We start from the raw sequence: 27,571 nt of genomic DNA, 5'->3' as shown, positions 1-27,571 counted from the left end.
CAGAATCTGGAATTTGTGCCCGATGTGGCGATAGGCTCGCCCCCTATCACATCACGGAACGATATACACACGGTGGAAAGCGGGCGCACCTGATGCTTCTTTGCCTACACCTTCGAGGATAAAAGGCGGGAGAGTATATGTAATATCATTAATTCGAAGAAACTGGTGTAACAAAAGCTACCTAATATAATTATTGTTAGTTAATAAGTTCGTCATCGTTCAACGCCACCGGTAAAGAGATACATAGCAAATAATAACGGTCTCACCAAATACGGTAGTTAGTTAATTATATAACCAAAATAAGGTTACATTGGCAATTATCAAGAATATCACTGACAAACGACACAAAAGGAAAAATTAATAAAACAAATATGTATTGAGTAATAAATCAAGTCTTCGGAGTCGGTGTAACCTTAGCATTTGCTTAGAAACGATAGATGAACAATAGAGATAACATCAACTGCAGTGTAACGTATACTATTGAATGTAACCAACTCCACGGTTAGATTTAAAAAACTTATCTATTCCATAATTAAGTTATAGCTGGCGGAAAGTAGATTATTTACTCCCCAGAAGAGTGAACAAAGGCATGATTCTATTTTCATTCTATAATCTAGTTATATACAACAGATTGTTAACCCCCTTTGCGATTATTTAACTTATTTCGTGCTAATTCGATTACAAAGGTTTAACAAAAAAACTGCCAGGAAGACATACGGCGCGTTCCTGACCACATTCCACTATCCTTACGGGTCCCGGGCAGCATTCCCTTCATTGTCCCGACCTAATGGTGCGCCAGGAATGCGCCGGGACTTCACTCACCGGAACACACAGTTAATGCCCGCCGCTGCAATTTAGTTCACTAATGTCATTTTTAGTGCATGATGTATGATGTCCTGCAGATTTACGATGTTATTTTCGCGATTTTGGTAACATTTTTGGGAATTTATCAAGAATATTTTTTTCATAATGAAATATAATATTTTTATGATTTTATAACGATTTCAAAATTAAGATATTAATGGCCAAAAGTTTATTGCACAAGAGTCAGTAAAATGCATATTCTAAAAACAAAGAGTGCATGATACCGTGTTCAATTCAAATCAAACCCGCCCACATTACAGCTAAATTATCCGATCATAAAACTTTCCATATACGAACGTCATTCTTTAATGACGCAAAATGGATAATTAATGGAACATCAGTGGTCTACCTACATACCGATCCCAAATATGTTGAAATCAATCAAATCAGCGAAAATAAAAGAACTTCAATAGACGATATAAACACAGACGAAACTTAACAAATATAGTTCTCATCGATTTATTAACAAACATCGTTTAAATTAAAAATATTTGTCCAGTAATTATGAGAGTAATATATAATGTCAATATGTCTCATTAAGTGTTGGTTTATCGATACAGCAAATAAAATACTTGATACTGCATTCGGTTAATTAATTGAGTGGAGGATATTCGATTCGTTCCGCGTCCTTTGATTCCTATCTCCAGTTAGCAAAGAGAACCATGACCCATATAAAAGGCTATCAATTATAATTTGTGCCGTAAATGGCGAGACTGCACAAGTTAATGTGCAACCATAAAGTGTTGCGGCCAACGAGACTTGAATGCGCAGTACTCTTATCGAGGAGCGCGGCGATATCAAAGGAAACTGTACTCTATCAAAGGACAACGATTTAATTTCTTGTAGCTACTACAACAAGGCTTACATTCATTTGTATTAACATTGTCCATATGTGGGACCGTCTACACCCTTTGACCTAAACGCGGTGGAAATATTCGCCTTTAATAACATTTGCTGTAAGTCCAATATAACTAGCCTGCAGCGCATTTGTAGGTCACAGATATTGCACAGGGGACCTTGTGTAATAAGTTGTAAGATCACGGATGTTGCATTTGATCAAGTATACTAACGTAACATAATCATCATTTTAAAACGAGATTTGCTAAAGTTTGGGATTTAATACTACTGACACGAATACTCATTACCAATTTTAAGTTTACTTGTAAAGCATCTACCTAGCTCGACTGAACTAACAATGCCTTATGTTTTCTAAGAATCTCGGCAAGGCCGAATGAATATGAGTGAAGTGGGTCGTCAAAATGGAACGGCTTGCATTTCGCATGTTACTGAATCATGTGGGTTACGCGAACTATTCGTTCCGCGGCTTTTCTCGTTGCCTATTAAATATCGTGCGTTAACTTTGACATCTTAACAAATGGAAATAAACATTCGGCACGTACGACACTGTCAGTTTTTTCCTTTGTTATTAAGGATAATATTGCGGTATCTTGGACACAATAAAATTATTTTGAACTGTTGCTTTGTTACATAATTGCATTGTGGTTGCTTGCGGATCGTATCTCGCATTTATGGAGCTTTGGCGTTTTATGGTGTTAGGATCTACTGACCGTTCTATAATAACTGATCATTAATATTGTTTCGTCATTCCGAGGCCGGTAGGAATAAATAATGACTTGTGTTATTTATAACGTTGTTTTGTAATTTTTTCTTTAATTATTATGTATCCGTTAATTTTAGTAATTAATTCTTAACATTTAAATGAATGTTGGAGGAGATGTTGATCATTAATTTAAGAACATTTTTGAATTAATTATCACTGTAAAAACATGTAACTAATGATATTGTCTTCGTTGCTTCTCACTTAAATATATTTCGTCAAGATAAGTATTTTTTGTTTATAATAATATTTTTTGTTTATTGCGTTTACTTATTTGTTCAACAACTTTTATCGGTATTTAATTGTTGTTAATGTTATTATAATTTACATAACCAGTAATGCATTTTGTAAGTTTATTTATTTATGAAAGTAGATGGACTAGTATTAAAAAATATTGACTAAATTGTTTCAATGACTTTAGACTTTTAATACCTAAACCTTTAGTGTTTGTTATGCTTTTTTACATACTTTAAAAACGTGTTGGTATTGATTCAATGAGTAGCATTTTTAATTTAGAAAATATCGATAGCGGTCATTTAGATCTTACCTTCTTAGGGAAGAATATTTTGGGTTTTCCCGTGTACGTGGAATACGAGGCCATGTTATCAATTTTCGTCACAACCATAATTTGCTGAAGAGCACTTAATTCGCTACGAATAAACACCAGCCAACAGGAAATATACACAAAACAGACGTTAATTTCTTTGTATTTTCTAGAATTTTCGACGATCACGTGCTCTGCCGTGAGAGCGGATTGATAGTAACACTTTATGATGACAATCGTTCTGTACGTGTGTCGAGATTGCTGCGAAAGTTTTTGTTCCGTTTGATTTTCGTCGCAATAAACTTTTAATCCTTGGCCGCGGCGTCCACGTCACCGAGATCGTCTCGGTGCAGTGTCTCACGTCCCTACTCGCTGTAAAACCGACTCGTTCACTCACATAAATATAACATTCATATATTCGGATCACTCATATAATTTCGTAGTCACATCTTAACCTCGACGCGATTGTTTACGGCCGCGTTAGACACAACGCCTCGCGTTGTTTCTTTTCCAACTGAATTTCGTCGTGTTCACCAGTTGCTTTTATCAATTCAGACGGCCTCCCCCCGCGCGTTCGCGCTGTCTCTCTCGCTCATCGTATTCACTCGCGGCGAGTAAAGCGAGACGTCCCAGCCGCGTCTCTCATACATACACACATGTGCATTACATAACTATAACGATAGTGAATGTTGTATAGGACATAATGTATGGCAGACATTCCGCATATACGCAAATGGTAATGGTATTAGCAGTTTGGTCAATGGTAGAGTCTTTAACTACAGTAGTTTATGCCTCGAGCTGTAATAGTTAACGCGCTGACGTCGAAACAGTAATCCTGCGAGAACTGTTGTTAGTGATAACGAGTCACAGAAAACAAACAATGAATAATACATTACCAATTCCAAGCGCTCGGTTAGCTATTGCAGTTTGAGGGATTTTCGTGAATAATATTTATAACAAAGAACTTTCCTCTACTTTTGATGAAGTGCATAACCTACCTCTAATAAATCTAGTTTAATGTGACATGAACGTGTTTTATGGACGACTAAAACATTCGTGGAAGAAATTCACCTAATGTGGTGGCTAATTTCACCAAACAAACGGTTGCAACCGCCAATCCTGACTTCAGAGAAAATAGAGCAAAACGGTGATTAGTAAAGCGTGATGAGTCGCCGAATGAGTGAGTTCAAAGGAACAAGGGACGCGCGGGTTTATTTCTACTTATTGTTGAGTCGACGAGGTGGGAATCATAGGCAGTAGTCAGTGTTTGGCGCCTGCATCAAAATAGAAGACAGTGACACATTATGAGGACGCCGTGGAAGCGGCGCGACTGCAGCTTGGTGGCCGGCGACGCTCGCTGCGCCGGCGCCGCTTGGCGGACATCATCACTCGCAAATTATTTTGTCACCATTACTTGCCACATTTATTGCGTACGGCGTTTGCCGTACTATCGTACCATTTAAGGTAGTGAGATTATGATTATTTTAAGTTTATGTTACAGACAATGTAGACATGGTATTTGAATGATTAACGCTTTGGAAATGTTCTGTTTCTGTTCAATGTTCAAATCTTCTTTTAAACTTTTAAAAATCGTGAATGTTTATTTTTTGTTAGTAACGCATAGTAACTTTCTTTGCTCATTCGACGATGCTTTGGACCTGTGTTTACTTAATTTTCAAATGTACAATGCACTTTGTGAATACATATAGCTAATTTTCTGCACATTTAATACATCTTTATATAATTGTTGATATTAAACCGAAGCCTGATTCATTCATGCATATATTTCAATTTTCCACAATGAGTGACGAATGTACGGCCCGCATACTTCAAACAAATTTCGTATTTAATTAGCTGTTGTTATTCCTCGCCATATAAATGTGAACAAGTGTTACTGTATATAAACGTTATACCGAATGTATTTTTCATTTCCTTCAGAACGATTCGTAGAATTCAATGTTTTGTGACGTCATAAATACTATGGATATTGAACGTATGTTCTTGTTTAAATATGGTGAAAATGAATAATTCTGGCCAAACATAAAATAATTATCTATCTGTAATGTGTAATATGTAGTTATGTTATTATTAATTGCTCGCGGCTTTGCCCTAATAAAACTGTTTTCCGCGATAAAACTTCCGCTATATATTTTCTCAGGATAGAAAGAAACCCATGGCCCTCCCAGGATGTCAAAATACTTGCATATAAATTTCATTAAAATTCGTTGGGTACTTTTCAATTTATCGCCGCGGTCTTTGTTTTAAAATACATTTTTAGAACTTTTTAAAGGGGAACTATTCCCTCATACATGCTTTTAGTTATATGGGTTGATAAATGGGCTAATATAATTTTTCAGTTCGCACCAGTAGTTCCTAAGATAAGCGCGTTCAAACAAACAAACTCTTCAGCTTTATATTGTAAAGATAAAATAAGTATTTAATTGGTTTATAAGAAGAAAGTAACGTTCAAGATATTTCCTGATGACCAAAATAAAATGATCCACATTTCATCTCCCTCATTCGGCGTATTATCTAGTGAGAAACATAATATATGAATATAAATATCTTAAAATACCTGTGGCGTTATTTTCGTGCTATACTGGATACAAAATGAATTCCCCTTTATACAACACGTCACTGTTCTTTTCAATTTCATATCGTACACTTATTTTTATTAATAGTTGTATATAAAACAATCGTTTCTGCCGTATTTACACTACACATTCACTCTCTACCGCATGAAAACGTATACTCTAACTGTCGCTAAGTGAAAAAAGTCGGTACATACATTAAAATCAGCGCTAATCTTTTATGTGACCGAGTTAATTTGCACACATGCAATTTGTGTGCATCGTTTTACAATAAAAGTAGTACAACATACATGATTATGCCCATAGTGACACTCAATCTAAGAAAAACAATTAAGTACGTAATTATGTCGCACGACAATGCACGTGCTTTTAAGTGGTAGTAAATTTAATTTTGCATAAATCTAAAGTTAATCATGATGCTAATTAGAAAGAAAACGGAACGACAAACTTCATCGGCTACCTTCTAACACTTAACGTTAACAAATATTTATATGTAACAAACTCTTACTCGAGGCTGTGCTTACGTTAAATTCCTTTTTTGAAATAAATGTCCTACTATAAACTTTTCCAGGCCAAAAAATAGCCTATTTTTAGAGGGTGCTTTACGTCTATTACCATTTTAGATGGCTCAACGTCGAGTCTAAAAAATGATGAGCTCTACATAACCGCCCAGACCCAGTCGCCTTTAAGACTAGGCGGTAGAGGTGTGTTAGAACTTTTCCTGCGGTAAAAAAAGGACTAATCTATTGACAAATTTCAACCAAATCCAAGAATCTAACTTCTAAGAAACATCTAAGCATACAGACACCTAACAAAATCTAACATTATTAGCAGGACTATAGGTATGTTTTTGTGTTTTCAACCTGTAAACAATATTGGGTACCTAATCGTCTCAAAATATTATTTTAATAAAGTGCTTTTATATCTGAGTTGCCTGTTATAAAATAAATATTTGAACAGCGTCTGATCAATAAGTTCAAATGTACTTACCAAAATAAACATTTACAATCTATTGAGATAATTAGAATACTTGGAAGACTATCATTCGTTTTTTTATTATTTAGACCATAACACGAACTATCTCCAATTACCGGACACTATTATTTAAATTAGATTATAACTTGTACATTTGCTATACGTACATTATTATTTGTAAGATATTGTGTAAACTTTATAGATTTAAAAATCATTAAAGAAGTGGTTACTGCAAGTGGCGTGAGTTTACTAGTTCAATGAATACATTCTGCGAGGATCATTCGATTCATCTACAATGTTGTTTATAATCATGTTTCATATTTCGCCCATAGTAGGCAAGACAGGTATTCGCCGGTCAATGCACTAGGAACATAACACCATCTTGTGTACTGTTTTTGACACCGATACACAAAGTGCCTTGTAGGCAATCGCTCCGTAAGTGCACGTAGCACCGACTACGTGACCATAATAGAATACCTGTATTAATATCATTTTTTATTGATTACCTTTCAGTCTACATTAGTGAGGAGCTTGTTTTGTTATTAATTATTTTTTATTCGCGGTAGATAAGGCCATGTTCATATTAAAAAGAAACTATTGTGAAATAATTATTGTATTGTTGCTCACGGATGCTAGACTCAATTAACAAGAAGCCCATAATGGTTACAATGAAATATTTAAAAATATCGGCTTTAAAATTATATGAATTTTAAAGCCGATATATACATTGCTTTTACTCTATAATAACATATGTCGAGCCAAGTTCTTTGTTACGTAAACTAGTATCTATAGTTGATTAATGTTCAGAGTACAATGTGATCAAGTACAATATTAACGTACAACAGGCTTATGCCATGTGTTCGGCCCGTTTGTTTACATTGACGGTCACGTTCTTCTTAAGATGTGATGTACACAATTTTGTATCCGGATTAATCTAATTAAGTATTAATAATAATATAATACACAAATGTTATAGTATTTGTGAATAATGCCAACTATTAGGTAGCTATGAACTTTTGGTGAAATTGCAAGTGGTATGAATGAAAAACTATAATTAATGTTGACTTTTTTCTTCTTAATATCAGAACGGAGTCTGAAATTTGTGCCCGATATGGTGACAGGCTCGACCCCTACCACATCTGGGGTAGAATATACACAGCAGAAAATGAATGCACTGATTACGTCTATGTCAACCCCTTCGGAGATAAAACGAATGTGTTAGTATGTGTGAATAATAAATTGGACTGGTCAGCAATTTTAATGTTATTTCGAAACTAATTACTGTATTTACTTCATTAAAAACTTAAATCTATTAATGTGATTTTTGCATACATTTTACCTTCAGACAACAAAATTATTACATAACAGCTATTTGATATAATGCTGACCAAAACACGTGTGAGAATCTTCAACGAAAGATCGCTTTCAGGGAAACAAGATATCTCAATAAACGTGAAACTGGATACATATTGCTTATACAGATTTTTGTATTACGCGTGTGAGTTTTGTTGTCAAAGACACAAAGTTGAATTTTAATACTATTTATGTTCCTGGAATCGCCCAATGAAAGTTCATTCAGGAGATAATATCTACAACCAAACTGGGGTGAAAGAAGCCGATACACATAGCAACAGTGGCGAAGGGTGAAATATTCCAAAAGGGAATCCGACAAAACTTATAGGTACTTATTATATGCATAAATGCGGTCTGCAAATGGTTCTAATGGTAATTAGATTTTACATGAATTATAAAAGGGAAGCCGGCAGGAATCGGGTTATATGGACCCCTCGCTACTGCAGAGCAACGATATAAGCCAGAGTATCACTTACAAGTCACATTAACTATCCCTGTATGTTTTTTACTACTTGTAAGAAGGACTAATAAGTCACCTTTTCTCATAGGAGGCGTAAAATAACTGGTCTAGCAGTGGCGAACGGTCCATGTAAGCCGATCCCTGCCGGCTTCCCTTTCATAATTTATGTAAAATCTTAATATCTTTAGAACATTTTTCAGACTGCATTTATGCATATTATTAGTAATTAAGTCATGTCGGGTTCCCTTTTGGAAAACTTCATCCTTTCCTGAGGTCTAGTAATTTTTAAGTATTTCTTTTAGATTATTCTAAAAATTTTATATTGTGACATTGTAAGTAAAGTAATGTTTAGAGATTGTTTCTCCAAAACCTTTTTCTCTCTGATTCGACCGCATTTGTGTGGTTTAGGTGTTTTATATTAAAGTTATAAAACATTATCGAATAAATTGATATTTTATATTGTGCGGAAAACTTATATTTGACTCTTTGAGATTGTTAAAACAGTAATAATCTCGTTTGAAATAAAATTAAACTCCTTAGATACAATATAGTGTTTTGATTTTAATTCCTTATAAAATTATGACGATATCCAATTGTCTAATTTGGAAACTACATTTTTCAGAATGACCCAGAATACTGTGGTTTACTAACTTTCTAGGCCCTCCCAAACTTATTATGTGAAATTGAACACATAAAACGATTTAATTTTAATTTTAATAGATTAAAGTGTTTCATTGTTTATGGCAATACATGAGGTAGGAGTGTTATTTTGTTTTATGAAATTGTTTCATGACAATTAGCTAAAAGCTTGCAAAACGGTATGTATTATATCTAATACTAAATTCCTCGCAATTCTGCTCGCGTATAGGTTTTCTTTTTTCTTTACAGCGGCGACAGCCTAGTAGGTTGTGGAACGGGCTGCCGAGACAAATATCCTCAGGTTCAAATCCCAAGGCCACACACCTCTGACTTTTCTAAAAAAGTATGTGTGTATTCTTTATGAATTATCGCTTGCTTTAATGGTGAAGGAAAACATCGCGAGGAAACCTGTACACCTGAGAAATTCTCTATTAGGAATTTTCGAGGGTGTGTGAAGTCTACCAACCCGCACTAGGCCAGCGCGGTGGACTACGGCCTATTCCCTCTCAGTAGTAGAGGAGGCCCGTGCCCAACAGTGGGACAGTATATAATACAGGGCTAATATTATAGGTTTTCTTTGGATAAAATTCGAAATCGATTTTGATTTTATAGAGATATAATATAAAGAAACTCAAACGGTTTATTAATGTATAGTCAATGGTCAATGCATGTCGAATGCAACATGCACGTGTCACCCTCTTATCGCAACAGGTGCATTGTCAATACACATGGTGTTTGGTGTCGTCGGATACTGGTGAGTGCTGACTAATGTCAACTTGGACATGATTGTACATCCTATCGTTTAGATTCTAAACTTCAGAGATATCATCTTAAAGTTTCGAATTCAAATATGGCATTAAATTAGAATTGTATAGTTGTTTAAATTTGAAATAAATTGATTAAAAAAGTAAAAATTATAGCATGCTAGATATGTTGGATTTTACTCATGGCTCCGTCCGCTTCAAAATGTTTTATGCTATAAATATTCCATTGTATTTTTTTAACCCTTATTTAAAACCTTTTATGCGTATGAAATTACATTAATTTATCGTTTGCCGTTTACTTCTAATAAATATCTAAACATGTGTGCACACATTCGTATTTATAATTAAGCTGGAACTAAGATTCTGAAATAAAAAATCTTACACCGACTTAATCCAAATATATTGTTTTCAAGATTATTTTTACGTCGCACAGTGCTACTAAATTTATTACCATACTTATTAGCAAAAAGCCTTCATTATAGGCTTCTTTAAGCCTATAATGAAGGAATGGAATGAATGAATTAAGTGGTCTAAAGCCATGCGCTCACTTTTCATTAAGTTTGTTGCGTACAAATGTTTGTGAACATACCGCAGGTGAGAACGATTGAGGAATATTGTATTCTGCGAAAATGTTTGCGGTTATTTAGTTTGGAGAATTTTGACGTTATTATAAAGTTGCAACGTGAATCGCGAACCTTAGCGCTTTAGATAGAATGGTTGTTAATCCTACTAAACGTAAAAGTTAATGCAGGAATTAAGCTTTATTCCGACTTAGTTGGTTTTCCCTTTTATTTGTTGGGGATTTAGTCAGAAGTGACTATATCACCCCGTAAAAGCAATTTAAAAAATATTATAATAACTACAACTTAAATTAACGTACAAGCCACACCTGCAAAGAGTGAGTTGGTTATTTTGTGTTTTTAATATTTTCTTTTTCTAGTTATGTGTAGGTATAACCAATGTAATTTTTAAAGTTATGTATTTAGTTTTCTACATGTGGATATAGAAAAAAAAGTTGGATGTGGATCCGTCACAACCATTCGTCATCATTCGTCGTAAGTGTGAACACGGCTTTAAATACAACATAGAACTTTTATGACGAAAAAATGATATCAGTTTTTACGACGTATTTTTTAGAACTGTCCGTAATTTTGATGATGGAGTTCGAGGAACAGTGTTTTTTAATCCAACGTATCATCACACATATCCTCCTTGTAATATAATTTGGCACTACTACGGATTCACTTAGTTACGCTAGATGACTTCGAATTTTCGGTTATACAAAAATAATTCCGATGTAAACGATTGAAGTATCAGAAATATTGGTAACTTGATATAGTGGAACGAGGTGAACGAGCAATGGAAGTTCTTTTTTAAACAAGATAGGTAGTTATTTTATGAGCGTTCTTAGCATTTGAATGTAATTTTGGACAATCTGTTTAAGAACAAATATAATAATATCAGCACTGCATTATACACTGTCGGACTGCTGGGCACGGGCGTTCTTTACTACCAAAAGGCCTTGTCACGGGAATATAACCTTATATACTACATAAGAAGGTGAGGTGACACGCGTAATGTCATGTAGCTGTCATGTTGCCGGCAAACATACAGATGCTTCAAGGGTTAAATTATTATCGTTGCGAAAAATAATTTGAAAGTTAAAGACATAAAATACGATCTTTTTTTACGCTGATTAAAAATATTCATTAGTAAGCGCAGAATCACAACAGACTATGAAGGTAGAAATGCTTTAGTAATTTTGCGAATAGAAACACTATAAGATCTGTAAAATAAAATGTAAGTTTTATTTTAAACAAAACATTGACAATTTATTTTAAGACGATTTGGTCGTTATATCGATCATCAGATCTAGCCCTTATAGCCTCACGTACCGTCCTCACGTACTAGTGTGGATATCAAGTTGCATAGCCAATTCAGCTTTGCTGCGAAACGTTGAATATGAACGCGTTTGCAAAATTTATGCCACTTCATTAATATTGAGTACTTTGAGTAGTAAACATCGATCCGAAGTGATGGATGATTCTACTATGACCTTTATTTCATTGCTTTTAAATAATCGTATATGAGTAATGTCTATGAATAATCGTATCTTTGGTTTCGAAAAATATAAGCTGTGGATCGTAGGTCACGGATTGATGCACAGATTGACAAAGATTTAAGGTTTTATAAAAAGATGTGCCCGAAATTAAATCCCCAAATATGGCACAATGCAAGTACAAGACATGAGTAGTACAAAGAAAACAAAAGTACAATTCAAAATGTATGCTGAACCGTCTTCGCAATAGAGTAAGGGAGAAGAAAAAAGTAAAAATGCAGGAGTTTGATAATTAGTAATACACCTAATAGTAATTGTTTGCAAGAAACATGTCTAGTTAAATACAAGAAACTCAACGAAAATTTGTTAATTTCATATTATACTTCTAAGTGTACAAAATACGTAATTTTTTTTTACATGACCTTACGTTTGTTAGCCTGACAAGGGTCGGCTTATACAAATACACCGGATTTTTGGGTGAGCACTTTAGGCGCACGCAACCCTTGAAAATTAAGCGACTATGCTGAGGACAACTAATGGGTTACGAACCTCGGCTCAAGACGAGACATCAATGATTAGACAAAATTATTAAACACTAGTTGACCCGACAGACTTTGTCCCTTCTTAACTATGAATTTGCAGCGCGCATTCTGTCAATTGTTAACAGTTATTTCAAACAATTGACAGTTATATAAAATTTATATTTTCGTTAAGTTTTATTAAATTTTCTAATTTTTCGCGCAATTTTCTGAATTTTTTATTTCATGGGGTCCTTCTCCTGACAATAACAAACACAACAAAAAAAAATAGTGAAATCGGTCCAGCCGTTCACGCGTGATGGCGTGACCAACGGAAATAGGGATTCATTTATATATATATATATATATATATATATATATATATATATATATATATATTTTCTCGTCAACCTCATATCTCAATAAAAAAAACCTATACGTAGATTTGAAATCGGAATAACTTTATACTGAAGTAACGTTTTAATCAGAATAGATAAGTTTCTTATTATTTATATCAATGTCGGTAAAGTTTCGAACAATGAGCGGAGCCGGATTCAATAACCTATAACTATCGATAAAGCGATAGTTATTCATGGGAACAGAGTTACACAACTGTAGTTAGTACGAAAAAGTCATTGTTGGTAAAAGAATTGAAAATATTTTTAGTCTAGTAACTATAAACTTAAGGTACTTAATACAATAACACAAAACTAACACTGTTAGTAAATATAGAGATTAAATCAAAACAAAGTGATCGGTCCCACGGTCTATTTCAGTTAGAAGTTTGAACACCTGTACCCAATGCTATTCGGGAACAGTTAGATAGACTAAATAATTTATATAATATTATTTTTACTTTAACATCTATCGAGACATCTTGTATGTAAAAAAAAGAGAATTAAAAAACATATGAATTACTTTACAATGGGAAAATATCTTATACTATAGAAAATAGAACTAAAAATAAATTGTTCTATCACTGTCGGACATATTTTATGTAACATGTGATCGTTGTTGGATACTAATTATTACACGATAGACGGTGTGTCACCAGCGTATTATCAGATGCCATGGTGAATAATCCGCCATGGTGACTCATTGTTTTGACTCAAATTTGGAAACCTCTCAGAGTGAAACACTCGCATTTTTGTGAAACAAAATTACGGGCACATCATAGGGATCCCACTGCACCTGGTAGAACGTGGGTCCAGATAAATGATAATCCCTTGCCAGTCGAAATAATTATTTCCTACTTTTCATTTGATTGCTAGGGGATTTAAGACTTAGAATGAATAATTTTATGAAAACACTATTTAGCTGAGTAAAGTCTGCTAAGTGATATTACTAATGTAACAGTTCTGTTTATCTATATTAAAATATATATTTTAATCCATCGCAGTAGTAGAAGAGCGTTCTATTGGATTATATGTATAATATAAAGACAGTCTTATATACACAGTTTTAATCTGAAATATATTAAATCACTAAAAATACACGAATCTATTCAAATACATAAAACTGAAGAGTTTGTTTGAACGCGCTAATCTCAGGAACTACAAAACCGATTTTGAAATTTATTTGACTAATAAGAAGCTACAATTCTAATTAATAGGAAGCTATAGGCTATATATTATCCCGAAATACTTTAAAACGCGGGCTGAGCCGCACGTATAAGGCAGTATTTGATAAAAGGATGTATTAAATAATATTTTGGCAATGAATGAATGAAACCCTCCTAGCCGAATTTCGGCCGCGGCGGCCAATCTCAACGGAGATCAACCAGGTACGCAGGATATATTATAGTGCACAAGTGTGTGCGTAATACACTGATGCACTCTCTGTTCCTTCACTCTCATAGCCCGATGAGACGGCGATCCGACACGACCGGAGGGAGATCAGGATTTTGGCAATGATTCAACGAGTTATTGCGATAGTCTTAATTTTGTCGTGTAAATTGGCAATACTATTTCTCACCCTTCACAATAGTTTAGTAATAAATTCACGTAATCGCGCATCGAACTCAAATCGCTTTGACATTGCACAGACGTCCTTTGCGTGTAGGCGTTCAGGTTGAATCTTAAATTGATCTTGACGTACATTTTTGAAATAGAACAAAGAACTTTGTTTCTTAGATATAACATTTGAGTACATATTAGGTTAAAGCGTAAATTATTCTTAATGTAGTGTTTCAATTAAAAACCAAGACAATTTTGTTCCTTAGATTTCGCCGTTTGAGTATATTACTAAACCACTTGCAGCGTTAAATGATATCAGCTAGTTCAGAAGTTGTCGGCCATATCATTGGACAGGACATCCCAATGGAGCCGTCATAAAGTTATTTGTTTAAGTTTAGTACCATCCCACGTGTGTTGAGCTAAATTAGAATATTATGGGTTTATTGTGACCTATTCATTGCGCGCTTCTACTGTTTTGTTTCATTGTTGTCTTTGTGATATGAGATTCTGCCTATCCTGTTATGAAAGTCGTTGAGTTTGAGGATTGTTTAGATAGTTTGGGTAATTGAGTTATGAAGGTTGCGATTTGCATGTAATTGTTTAATAATAATTTTCATTTTTTAACCCGTTTGAGGAACTAATTGCATATCGTTTGAAAAACATACATAGGTGCTGTTGAAAAGAAAAGATATTTGAGACAAGACTAATAAGTTTCTTCTTCGAGAATACCAATTTATTAAAATGAATAATTAATCATAATATATACCATATCACGATAAACATACAACGATAAACGGAATAATTGGCAAACTATAAATTAGAAAACGAAAAATATATTATAAATTAATTCACTTTCAAAAATATTTTGATTTATGAATGTCATGTAGTTTTTTTTTGTAATTCCAACAAATATGAGATTATAATACGTATTTATATTTGTGTGTGTAGTTGGTATCTATCGGCACTTGAATAAAACACCAACTAATGTGACCTCTAGTCGTACTGAAAGTCAATTGTAGGGTATTTGAGCCATTTACTCTTCACTAAACAACTACACAAAATATTTATGTTGCAAAAATTTTAAATATGTGAAATTATGTGTAAATCACAAAGCTAACATAAAGGGAATTAATGCACTTTTAGATATTTGTTGGGATTTGTAAAACCTGTACGAGATTATTTACGAAACATACTTATTGCTATTAGGCTAGGTGCTCCAAAAGCAGATGTCGGCGAATTCTATCGGTATTATAAAAACAAAATGAAAGAACAACATTACACACTTTAGGTTGACGTCTATATTGAACTTATAGTATTAAAAAAAATAATTAAAATACTTTATCACGTAGGCGAACAAAGTTGTACCTATGATACGTCAAAACAATGTATAGGAATAATAATAATTATTATTTCTAAATAACAATTAAAATTATTTATACAACTATAGACATTTTGAAATATAGTTTTGTAACACGCATGCATGTTAGTTTATTGATAAATCTATAATAATCCTATGTCGAGCGCAAACAATTTCAACCTCTTTTCCATAATCTTATCAAATGCCGGTTTATGGCAATTTCTAAGAAATTCATATGGGTCACCGTGCGCCACCTATTTTTGTAATTTCTTTTATGTCGTCACAAAAGCATTGTCTAAATGTTAATAACAAAAAATAGATGGAATATTCATGACGCAATCATTAAACGGGTAAAAAGAACGAAATGTTTTTCCTTATGACAAGTTATTCAAAATTCTAGTCATTTGAAAATTACAAATGACTATCGCAGTATGGCTCATAAGCGGATTAAAATTATGAATCTGAAATCTTATTACGAATTGCTTTCATTTACACTTTACCTTATCTTCCAAGAAAACTTAAACAATGAATGGATTTGTACGTAAATGTTATCAAATCAATGAATGAAGTTATCGAAGTTCGTGATTCATTTACAGTAGAGAGCCTTTTTCCTTAATAATGAAAACTTCGTCCCGGAAACAATATCTTCAAAGTTCGATAATAGTATACGTATAATATGAATTTGTATGTATTTTCTTATCAGTCGTCAAATGATAACGAAACAATGTCGGCAAATATAGAAACACAGGAATGTTAAACTATTCCGTGTATTGATAACAATCACAGAAACCAATTCTCGATAAATATTTTCTTAAGATAAAATTCTGTTCTTCACAATGACGGCGAATGTCATCTTTATTTTAGATTTAAAAGCGATGAGTTAAGCATTAAGATATTTTGTAACTGAAACCCTAAATTAATAATTAAATAATAAAAAAATCTCTGAATAAAAACGATTATCTATTTTGTCTAAATTTTGATTCACACGAGTTTTTTTAATCTTCGTAATTTTGTTAATAACCACGTCTAGGATGGCAATTAATGACAAACATATGACTGTCTACTATTTATTATTTACATGAAGAGATCATACGATATCACGCGAGCGGCGATATCATAAGACTAATTTTTCACACGACTTCGCATTGCACATGTGAGATTACACATTAACTTCAAACAATGTGAGTCTTGTTAATTTTTTAACTATTATTTACTATATGACAAAATTATGAGAATTGAATATGGAGAATTGAGTCAACTTTTTCAATCTAAGAGACCGTACCCAGAAACAAAATATTTATGTATGGACAATTTATTAATAAAAAAAACTTAGTGTTTATTTTTTTTTAAAAAATGTGTTCTGTAGGTACCTAATATTATCTTGAAGCATTATAAAGTCATGCCCTACTTTTGTAGATTTGTAAAAAAGGCGTAATATGCAGCTCTATGCGGAGCAGAATCGATTCAGCCTTACACATGAACAAATATAATTTATAAAAACCATAAAAATAGTTACTGTCCAATTTTTACAATAATAAAAAATGTTTATAATGTGTAGATTGGATAAATCACAAATGTCTGTAGACAGCTCTAGAGAATGTTAGCGGTGAATCACCGCCATTCACCAGCGATGATTTCATTAACTACTACGTAAGTTGATATAACGAATAACGATGTGGTCTTGAGCTCATTCATACATTTAGTAAAATTGTTATGTCATACAATGAGTAAAGTTTATGACGTTACAAATATTCTGTTACAATTAGTTTGTCGCGTGGCGGCGTCAAGTTTATTTGTTTGGTAACTCTCGTTATTTTGTTAAAAGTAAATGGCATGTGTAGGTATGTCATTACTTCATGTTGTAGTCCAATATCATTTACAGAAAAAAAATCTTTCTCCCAAAAATATATTTATGCGGCTTAACTCGCTTGCGAGAATTTTCCGAAAAAAGTGAAACAATGTATTTTTTCGGGATAAAGAAATCTATATAATGTTAATCCAGAAAATGCTTTCTCTGTGTTACAGCCAAATAAATTTATTTATCCATCCATCCATATTTCTTTATTAATCCGCAATCATTTTAATTAACCATCGTTAGAAACTTACGCATAAATATTAGTAAGGTAAAGAAAATAAAAATGATTTAACACTTCATCACTTGAAGGTAATGAACAATTAATTGGTAATTCGTCCTGAACATGCTTTATTAATAATTGCGGTTTACTTACTCATTTTGTGTAGATTCTAGGTATAGGAAAATTCTCCTTCGTAGGTCATGTAGGTTGTTTCACCTTCTTGCCGTGAGCAAGCATTGTGATCTCAAACCTCTGGTAGGGCAAGGTGACGAGTGCAGTGGAATCACACGTAAAACAAAACAAAGTTCTGCGTGGTGTTTCTAATGTTTAGGTAACACTGGGATTTACCATTAGGTGAGTAACTAACTCGTCTCATCATTGGACTCTACAAAATAATGTGCAACATTATAATCATTTATTCTATTTCCACATAACAAACCGACCGATCTGCAATGCTGGCTTAAATGTGTTTTATTTTGTTATGCAAAACGGTGGAAACGCAATTTCTACTGACGTTCTCAATTTTCGATGCGCACTATTTTAGTACTAGACACATTTATCAGTCGCTAACGACAAAGCTATCGTCGCGATGTCATAAAGAAGAGAAAAAATTTAAAACAGTGTAATAAATTTATTTTTTCGGCTTATTATTTCATTCACGTACAATAAATACCAGGGAATTTTACTAATATTATAAATACGAAAGATTGTGAAAATGTTTTGACGTTTCTTAGAAGTAAATGTTAAAACCACTGAATGGATTTGGATAAAATTTTGCACATGTATAGATTCTATCCCGGATTAATCAAAAAGGCATAATTTTATACTACCTTCCGTAGAATTATCAGGATATTAGATTTTGTTAAGGTGGTGCTGGATCGCAATAATTTAGTGACTGATAGCGGAAAAAGTTTTCACACAAGCGAAGTCCCGAGCAACATCTAGCAGTATCATAAAACTGTAGCCTTGAATTTTATTCGTACAATTATATCAAAATTTATAAAGACAATAATGTTCGCAAATTATTTAAGTCTATTGAATGTAGACAACACGCCGATCTATTCCTAAAGTAGCATGGTATGACGTTTAAATTAACGCGCATTGTCGTGGGAAAGTCGATACGCGGTGCTGCATTATTGGGAAGCATTAGGCCAAGTCTGCGGCATCAAAAATCATACAATACTAATTAAATATTACTATAAATATAATAATATTAGCCCTGTATTATATACTGTCCCACTGTTGGGCACGGGCCTCCTATACTACTGAAAGGGATTAGGCTTTAGTCCACCATGCTGGCCTAGTGCAGATTGGTAGACTTCACACACCCTCAAAATTCCTATAGAGAACTTTTTAGTTATACAGGTATCCTCACGATGTTTTCCTATACCGCTAAAGAAAGCGATAATTCACAAAGAATTCACATATTCTAAGGAAAGTCAGAGGTGTGTGCCCTAGGGTTTTGAACCTGCGGACATTCGGCTCGGCAGTCCGTTCCACGCCCAAATAGGCTATCGCTATAAGTATTGCTTCTAATAATATAAATGCCAATGTTTGTAGAGACCAGAAACCGACTAACGGATTTGGATGGAATTTGGTGATGGTGGCTCACGTCGAGGTCTAATCTTAAGGTTATATTTTATCAAATTATTATTACAAATATTGGACAATCGTTATCTCATTTTCCTTAATAATTTCTATGATAGTGTTATATGTGATAGTATTATTTGGTCACAGGAGATTTGTCATTACATGTTTACACGGTTTTAATAATATCTATGAAAAATAATGCGGTGTAGCCTCAATTATCTTGACACAATTCAGTGGCGGAACATCTTCATCATAGATAGTATATTACTTAATACATAATATTAATATTATTTTTGTAAAATAATACAACCTACTTATAAATTTCAAAGATAATCTAACGGGATAGATTTACGCAGCCGCTAAGAAAATTACACATTTCTTTGTTTTAGGGTACCAGGAAAGCATACATTCGCACGTACTGCTATTTAAATGTAATTGATAATGTAGGCGTTTTAAATAAAAGCAAAATACAAGAAAACTATTCCGAAACAATAAATTAAGACACTGTTTATTTATATACCAATAATCATCTAGCCACCTACGTGCAGCATCGGAAAATTGATCTAATATGGAAATAACCTGTGACTCGGCTCGTTCTGACATCTTTTACCTGTTAAGTTCGTGACAATTTTGCTGTTATTCTTAGTAAGTGAGTCACGATGCATGCAACTTACATCGAAATGAACACATCATGTGCATTTCTGATGTTTTTGAAATAACGGAAATCTTTAATAAAATCTTGAACGTTTCCTCATTTTCTCTATGATTCATGTTAGTAAGGCCTCATCTATTAGTAAAGCTGTTTGGATAATTACTAATGTACAATGACTTGTAAGTTATATTATCTAAACTGTTGTCTTTATCTCTGTTTAAGAAATATCTATCTCTAGAATTACAATTTTGGTGTATAAGCTAGAGAATACCAAAAACACAGTACCAGGCTTTTAAACATTAGACTATTTTTCGGATTTTATTGCGGTTTTTATATCTTAATTTTCTCTATATGAAATCCGAAAAATAGTTTAACTTTAATGTTTAATATTCGCGTAAACATAAGAAATCATTATACCGGGCTTGTTTTAATATATTTGGAATGTCGTGATGATTGAAAATTAAAATTAGAGTATTTAGGGGATAAATACAGGAAATCTCTTTTAAAAATAATGTTTCATGGGATAAATCTCTTTAGAGAATAAGTTTTACAAAAATGATTATCAGTGCTCAACTACGTTGCATCGTTTTCGTGTGCAAAATTAATAATTGTAGAGCCATCAAGTTAGCGTGGTCAGTATACATTTAGGAATTTTAATAAGGAGATAAAATATATAATGATTCAAATTTATTTAACTATGAAACTTGTAACATTAACGGACATATAAATGGAAATTGATGAAGATTGATATTTAAATATGTTTATGTTTTTAAGTCCGTGACATCAATAACAACTTATCCATCAATGTTCCTATTACATTATTTCGTAAACTATGTTTCTTACGCATAAAAGTCAACAACTTCTTAGCTTATACATAAAGGTTTTGTAACATTATGGTATTCATATATTTGTGTAATAGAATTAGTACAATAAATAATTGAATAAATAAACGGATTTCTCGTTACTATTATTGTAAGTCTTAACAATATATATTATATAGTCTCCTTGGGTCGGTGTGGACTGTAGATTGGAAAAACTTGGATTCTATGAAAGACCTATTTTGGTTTTGTAATTTTATTCAATATGTTTTATACAATAGACTTAACGTATTATCTCAGAAAATATAAATAAGATTGTGTTCTTTATAGTATGATCTACAAAACGTCATCATTTATACATATATTTACGGTCAGTCACAAAAGTAGCTGAACAAATTCAAAATTTCAAATCGCTTTAAACTTTTATATCCGTATTAACAATAGTTTTTTCATCACTAGTAATTCACGGTGTTAACTTTATTTTAGATAGGGCAAAATGAATACTCAAATTGAAGTAAATGTACAAAAGCGTTTTGGAGTATTAAATTTATTTACTTTTATAGCTGATTGTACATACCTATATTATATAGACTATGATTTATATTGTTTGTATGGTTTAGTAATTATTATGAATATATGTCGTACACTTATACAAGGTCTGTACATACTGTTTTAGGTGGTAGTTATCAAGTATATAAGTTTATACAAGGTGTTATATAGTAGCGAGTTTCTACTGAATCCTAATAACATGACATTTTCACATTCAAGAAAATCAGATAAAAATTATGACGGTAAATTTGTAGAAAATATTCTATCAAAGATTTATTTGTTACTAGCTTTTGCCTGTGGATTAAACCTTTTTTTGGAAGAAATATTTTACTGGGATAAAAAGTAGCCTATAGAACTCTGAAGTTATGTAAAGTGAAAAAGAAATCTAAATCGGTTTAGTAGTTCCTGAGATTAACGCGCTCAAACAAACAAACTTATCAGCTTTATATATTAGTATAGATGAGTATTATGTATTAAGTGATTAAATATTGCCTTGAATTCTGTAAAGAATAGATTTTACGCTACTCTATAGCTTTACCGACGTAAAACAAGATGGATAACAACTCTCTACAAGGCTACAAAAATCGCGCACTTGACAAAATCTTTTATAACTACCACAAAGTTATTAGGTATATCCGGTTCCAGCAGGCCGGCATAATTGTGTCGACTGCCGAGGAGTAATCGTCTCTCTTCAGTCGACATTCTTTTGATCCCATACCACTTCCCATCGTCTCGTATCAGTCGTTATTATATTGGACCCCACTTCACTTCCCATTAGGTGCTGTGGGATCAATTTGCTGAACACGTAAAAAAAACATGTGTCCGCCAATCATAAATTGTTGACGGTTGAATATTGAACCGTTCTTTCTTTTAGATCTTTGCATTGACTATCGCATTCCTTCACAAACAGTTACAGGGTGCGATAAAAATAGATCGTAGAAACTATTTCAACATTGGAATTTAGGGCGCATAAAAACTCTTATTGTCTCGTTCGGAAGGAAATTCCAACTGGCGATGCGGACGATAAAGGACCTATTCTTTCTTGATAAGTCACGAAAGATTTATTAGTTTTAAAACTAAAGAATGTCCTTCCTTCAATATCGGTCGAGAATAATAAATGATAATGAAAATATCATTTATTAATTGTTGTTTGCTGTATCGGTAAAGGAAAATATTGTTAGGTAACGTTTATAGCTGAAAATTCTCATACAAACACAAAGGTAAGTATACGAAGTCTTCCAACCTGTACTAGGCCAGCATGATAGACTAAGGCCTAATAGCCCTCTCAGCAGTAAGGAGGCCCGTGCTCTGCCCGTATTTAATACTAGCTTTTGCCCGCGGCTCCGCCCGCGTTATAAAGTTTTTCGGGCTAAAGTTTTCCGTTATAAAAGTCACGCTGTATAATTTCCTGGGACCCTATGTTCTTCCCAGGGTCTCAAACTGTCTCCATACCAAATGTCATCTTAAAACGTTGGGTATTTTTTGAGTTTAACACGTTCAGGCAGACAGATGCAGCGGGGGACTTTGGTTTATCATATATTTTTGTAGAACTTTTTAAGAGGAACAATCCCATCATACATTATTGTTGCATTACTTTAACCGTTTACGCAGCGCAAGCAACGGAAGCTCTCAAAACTAATTAATAAATTTTCCCCATTTTTGCAACATGTTTCATTACTGCTACGCTCCTATTGGTCATAGCGTGGTGATATATAACCTATAGCACTCCAGGAACAAAGGGCTATCCAACACAAAAATATTTTTTCAATTTGAACCGGCAGTTCCTGAGATTAGCTATTACTGCTCCGCTCTCATTGGGTATAGCGTGATGATATATAGCCTATAGCACTCCACGACCAAAGGGCTATCCAACACAAAAAGAATTTTTCAGTTAGAATCGGTAGTTCCTGAGATTAGCGCGTTCAAACAAACAATCAAACAAACAAACTCTTCAGCTTTATATAATAGTTTAGATTTTTAAGAACTTTTAAGAGGAACAATCCCGTCATACATCATTGTTGCATAACTTTAACCGTTTACGCAGCCCACGCAACGGAAGCTCTCAAAACGAATATATTGTCCCCGTTTTTGCAATATGTTTCATTACTGCTCCGCTCCTATTGGTCATAGCGTGATGATATATAGCCTACAGCGGTCCACAAATAAAGGGCTATCCAATACAAAACGAATTTTTCAGTTGAAACCGTAAGATACTGAGATTAGCCATTACTGCTCCGCTCTTATTGGTCATAGCGTGATGATATATAACTTTGAGCACTCCACAAAGGACTATTCAACACAAAAAGAATTTTTCAGTTCGAATCGGTAGTTCCTGAGATTAGCCATTACTGCTCCGCTCCTATTGGGTATAGCGTGATGATATATAGCCTATAGTACTCCACAAACAAAGGGCTATCCAACGCAAAAATAATTTTTCAGTTTGGACCGGTAGTTCCTGAGATTAGCCATTACTGCTCCGCTCCTATTGGGTATAGCGTGATGATATATAGCCTATAGCACTCCACGAACAAAGGGCTATCCAACGCAAAAATATTTTTTCAGTTTGGACCGGTAGTTCCTGAGATTAGCGCGTTCAAACAAACAAACAAACAAACAAACAAACAAACAAACAAACTCTTCAGCTTTATATAATAGTATATAGATATTATAATGAAATTAAAAACAAATTTTCGAAAGAAGTTCGAACTACACAAACCCTAATGCGTATGAACCATCAAACTTCAACTTCTATTAACCGCTTATTAATAAATTTAGCTTTTATAAACAAAGCATGTTGAGTAATTAACGATTGATGAATGTGTTGTGTAGGTAATTTGTTTAATTGTTTATTTATTATGTGGGACATAGAAACGAGTTAGTGTGTTCCAGGAAAACTCATAGAATAACATTAAATTGCGGGGGCTACGGCCTTAACATATAAACAATTGTTCTGCGGCAGTCATTATAAACTAAATTGTTATTCTCAATAAACAGATCTGAGGTTTCGTATAAGGATGGTGCAAACCTAATTGGGATTGTTTTTGTAGGTAATGCATAATCAAGAATGTGGTTATATTAAATGCCGTTACACAGTTTACATTATTAAACAGCATGAAAACTTCACCTACGCGTATTACTCAGAGCTGGTAGTATATAGAAATGGACCACTGAACTCATGCGATCAAACCTGGAATGAAAAGTTATTATGTTTAGTCGGTGGTGGTGGATGTCTAGTATGCGATGGTCTATCTGGGTAGGTCCATCGCAGTGTCTATTTTTACCGCTAAGCAGCAGAGTGCATACACTGTTTTGAAGGACATTGTAGCCAGTAATTGCTGGACATCATGAGACACCTACTGTTGCAGAACGAAGAAAGTAGTCGAATGATACGCAGTACTTGGAATTCAAAGTTCTGTTGCCACTGTTTATGGGCGGTCTTTTCATAATATTAGGTAAACGGCATGCTCGTCTTGACTTTAAATGCCATAAAAATATATATTCATGATATTAAGAATTCTTCTTCCACAAACATCATTTTAAGGAAATAAATTAATGGCACACGGCGTAGATATAGCTTAGAAATATCGAATTACTGTCCTATATCTAACTATTTGTTTGCTGGATACCCATGCTCCAGTCTAATAAACGTATTTAATATGTTCATAATTCGCATACGCTATTCATTACATTAGGAAGGAAATCAAATTAGTTCGAATGAAACGTGAATATTTGGTTACTCGGTCATTTCCTGTAATCGTGGATTTGATATCAAAGGGAATAATTTCCCTTTAATCTTGCATTAGTTTTTAGCAACCATTTATTAATTGAGTTAAATGCGTGCTAGCTGCTGATTACCATATAATACATATATTATTCGTATAATTCATAGATTATAGCTACACAATATATATACGGATCCTTGAAAACAAACTTGCAAGAAAAAGTAGCTTTTGTTAAGACCGTAATTTCCAACCGTCACCGGTTTTAGAAAGAATTTCGGCGTATTAAAAAGGGATGCAGATTGCAACCAACATATTTTGAATTTTTGTACGATGACGGTTTGAAATATGCAATGATTTATACATTTTATGTAACTTGAATGATCGGAAGAGGATGAAATGGAATGCAGTTATTAATTCGAGGCCTATAAAAGCCCATCTACAGCACCTAACTAAAACTCCGAGGTCTTTCTCGGCAGTCGGTCTAGGTCGCTGAGTCAGACATACCTCTCTGCTGACCCCATCTAAGAACACATGACCTATAAGCGTATAAAGGTTTCCATCATAGTATCTCGTACCTTCTGCAAATCTCTACCAATCACCTATTTACTACTAGGTGTGATTGGAAGTCTTTGATCCGGAAGGAAGACATATGCAACGACGCAGATAAATTATATTTCGAGGTATAGGCCGGTTTGGTCAGTAATCCAAAATAATTCGCTTCAAAGTCCTACGTGCCATTCTTTCGTATACCGAAAATGCCATCCATAATAATGTTGGGGTCGTCCATTAATCACGTGAGGCTCGAAATGGGGGGAGGGGTCCGGAAATAAAATCACGAAATATCACAAGAAGGGGTGGGGTGGTAATGAGATATCACGTGTATTTATTTTTCGTTAATGACTCGACTTGATCTACAAAATTTCAATAGGCAGGGGTAGTCTTAAACCTCACCACATCACCAGGGGTTAAAAAGTCACTAAAAATATCACGTGATTAATAGACGACCCCTTCTATGAATTATCCAATTTAGCAGTCCTACAGTTCCAAAAACTGCGTTGGTGGGTCCAATAATCCGCTACCGTACCCTTTTATCCCTTCAATTTGAATTAAAAATTCAATTATAATTGCAAGTAACTTAATAGATTAACCTCACAAAAAATAGACAACAAAATCAATATTCAATTGCTGTGATTCTTAAATGCAAATGTAATTTCCGTGAACTAATAATCTGGTGGACACAATTAACATTTTACGACTGCTTGGTTTTACTACTTTCAATAAACAGTTAGCCAACGATTGCCAGCGACGTTTAAAGGCTGACCGGCGCCATGGAGCAACAAAGAACGCATTGTCTACGTAGGTACGTCTTAATCAGATTTACAGTAACATTGTTGCTTTCTTAGCTTCGTATACAATGATCGGGTTATGCAGTTATGAGAATATTTGACGTAATGGCAATACTAAAGGTCACTTGGTATAGTCACTCATAAATTTGGATTAAAATATTTTCTTTAACTTTTTCATGTTCGAAATCATAAAAGTCCATCGTGGGCATTTAAGGTATAGTTTATCCGAGAATTTGTATCATGGAAGGCTTTTCACAGAAGCGAAGCCGCAAGCAACAATTAGTATATAAAAATATATTATTTTGCTAAATTATATAAGTATGTACTTTGTATTTCTCGTGCGTTAAAATTAAAAATAAATAATACCTATACCTAAATATTGAATTGCTGCTTTGGTTGCGGATTGTATTATGGAACCATTGCAGTGCTAAGGTCTCGGGTTCGAAATCTAGGTCGGGCAAAGCGATATTGGATTTTCCTACTCAGTATCAGCTTGGAGTCTCAAATTTATGCCAATATGGCGATAGGCTCGCTCTCTATCACACCATGAGACTGAATACGCACGGTGAAAACTGGGTGCACCAGTTTCGCTTCTGCCTACCCCTGCGGGGATAAAAGGCCTGTGTGTATTACTAAAATTAAAATACTAGCATTGAGATTTAAACATAATACTGCGGATATGCTATAGTATTCACATTAATTGAAATATATATTACTTAAAAGACAAATTATAATTGATCCCATACTCACAAGTTGTAAGTATTGTTTAAAAACATAGCTTTTTATCCAAAATGGTATTAATCCCAAATAAGTAACAGGCACAAAATTTGAAAATAAGGTATTATTTGTTCACTTATACAATGCATGTGGTTTTTTATGATATTTACTTATTACATGCAGGAATATATATTTACACGCAAAACAGGATTTTCATGTTAGTTACGCCTGACGAATATTTCAGCGCAAATAATTCGCGGTACGGTATAACAATATTCCCGAGAGGCGCTGACCGATGACTAAGCCCCTAGATGTTAGAACTGGTAACCAAATCATGGTATTTTGCTAAAACATTATACGAAGGTTTGCGCTTTTTTTACGTTAATTTTCACTAATGTGTTATTA

General features: G+C 33.7%; 1 protein-coding gene across 5 annotated transcripts in view; it reads right to left on the bottom strand.

The window, feature by feature from the left end:
- The window catches only part of LOC115454008 (NAD(+) hydrolase sarm1), an 81,199-nt gene that overhangs the window by 30,382 nt on the left and 23,246 nt on the right, over window positions 1-27,571 (bottom strand). For 2 of the 5 annotated variants that reach the window (XM_030182774.2, XM_030182781.2), the window contains exon 1: window positions 3,030-3,540. The exons of the other annotated variants lie outside the window; for them this stretch is intronic. In XM_030182774.2, the coding sequence (XP_030038634.1) occupies window positions 3,030-3,107 (78 nt within the window). In that variant the 5' untranslated portion in view covers window positions 3,108-3,540. Of the gene's footprint in view, window positions 1-3,029; window positions 3,541-27,571 lie in introns of those variants that run through there. 5 annotated transcript variants of the gene reach the window in all.

Source organism: Manduca sexta, chromosome 17, assembly GCF_014839805.1.
Source record: "Manduca sexta isolate Smith_Timp_Sample1 chromosome 17, JHU_Msex_v1.0, whole genome shotgun sequence".
NCBI classification, from domain to species: Eukaryota; Metazoa; Arthropoda; class Insecta; order Lepidoptera; family Sphingidae; genus Manduca; species Manduca sexta.
This window is presented reverse-complemented; position numbering and strand designations above follow the sequence as displayed.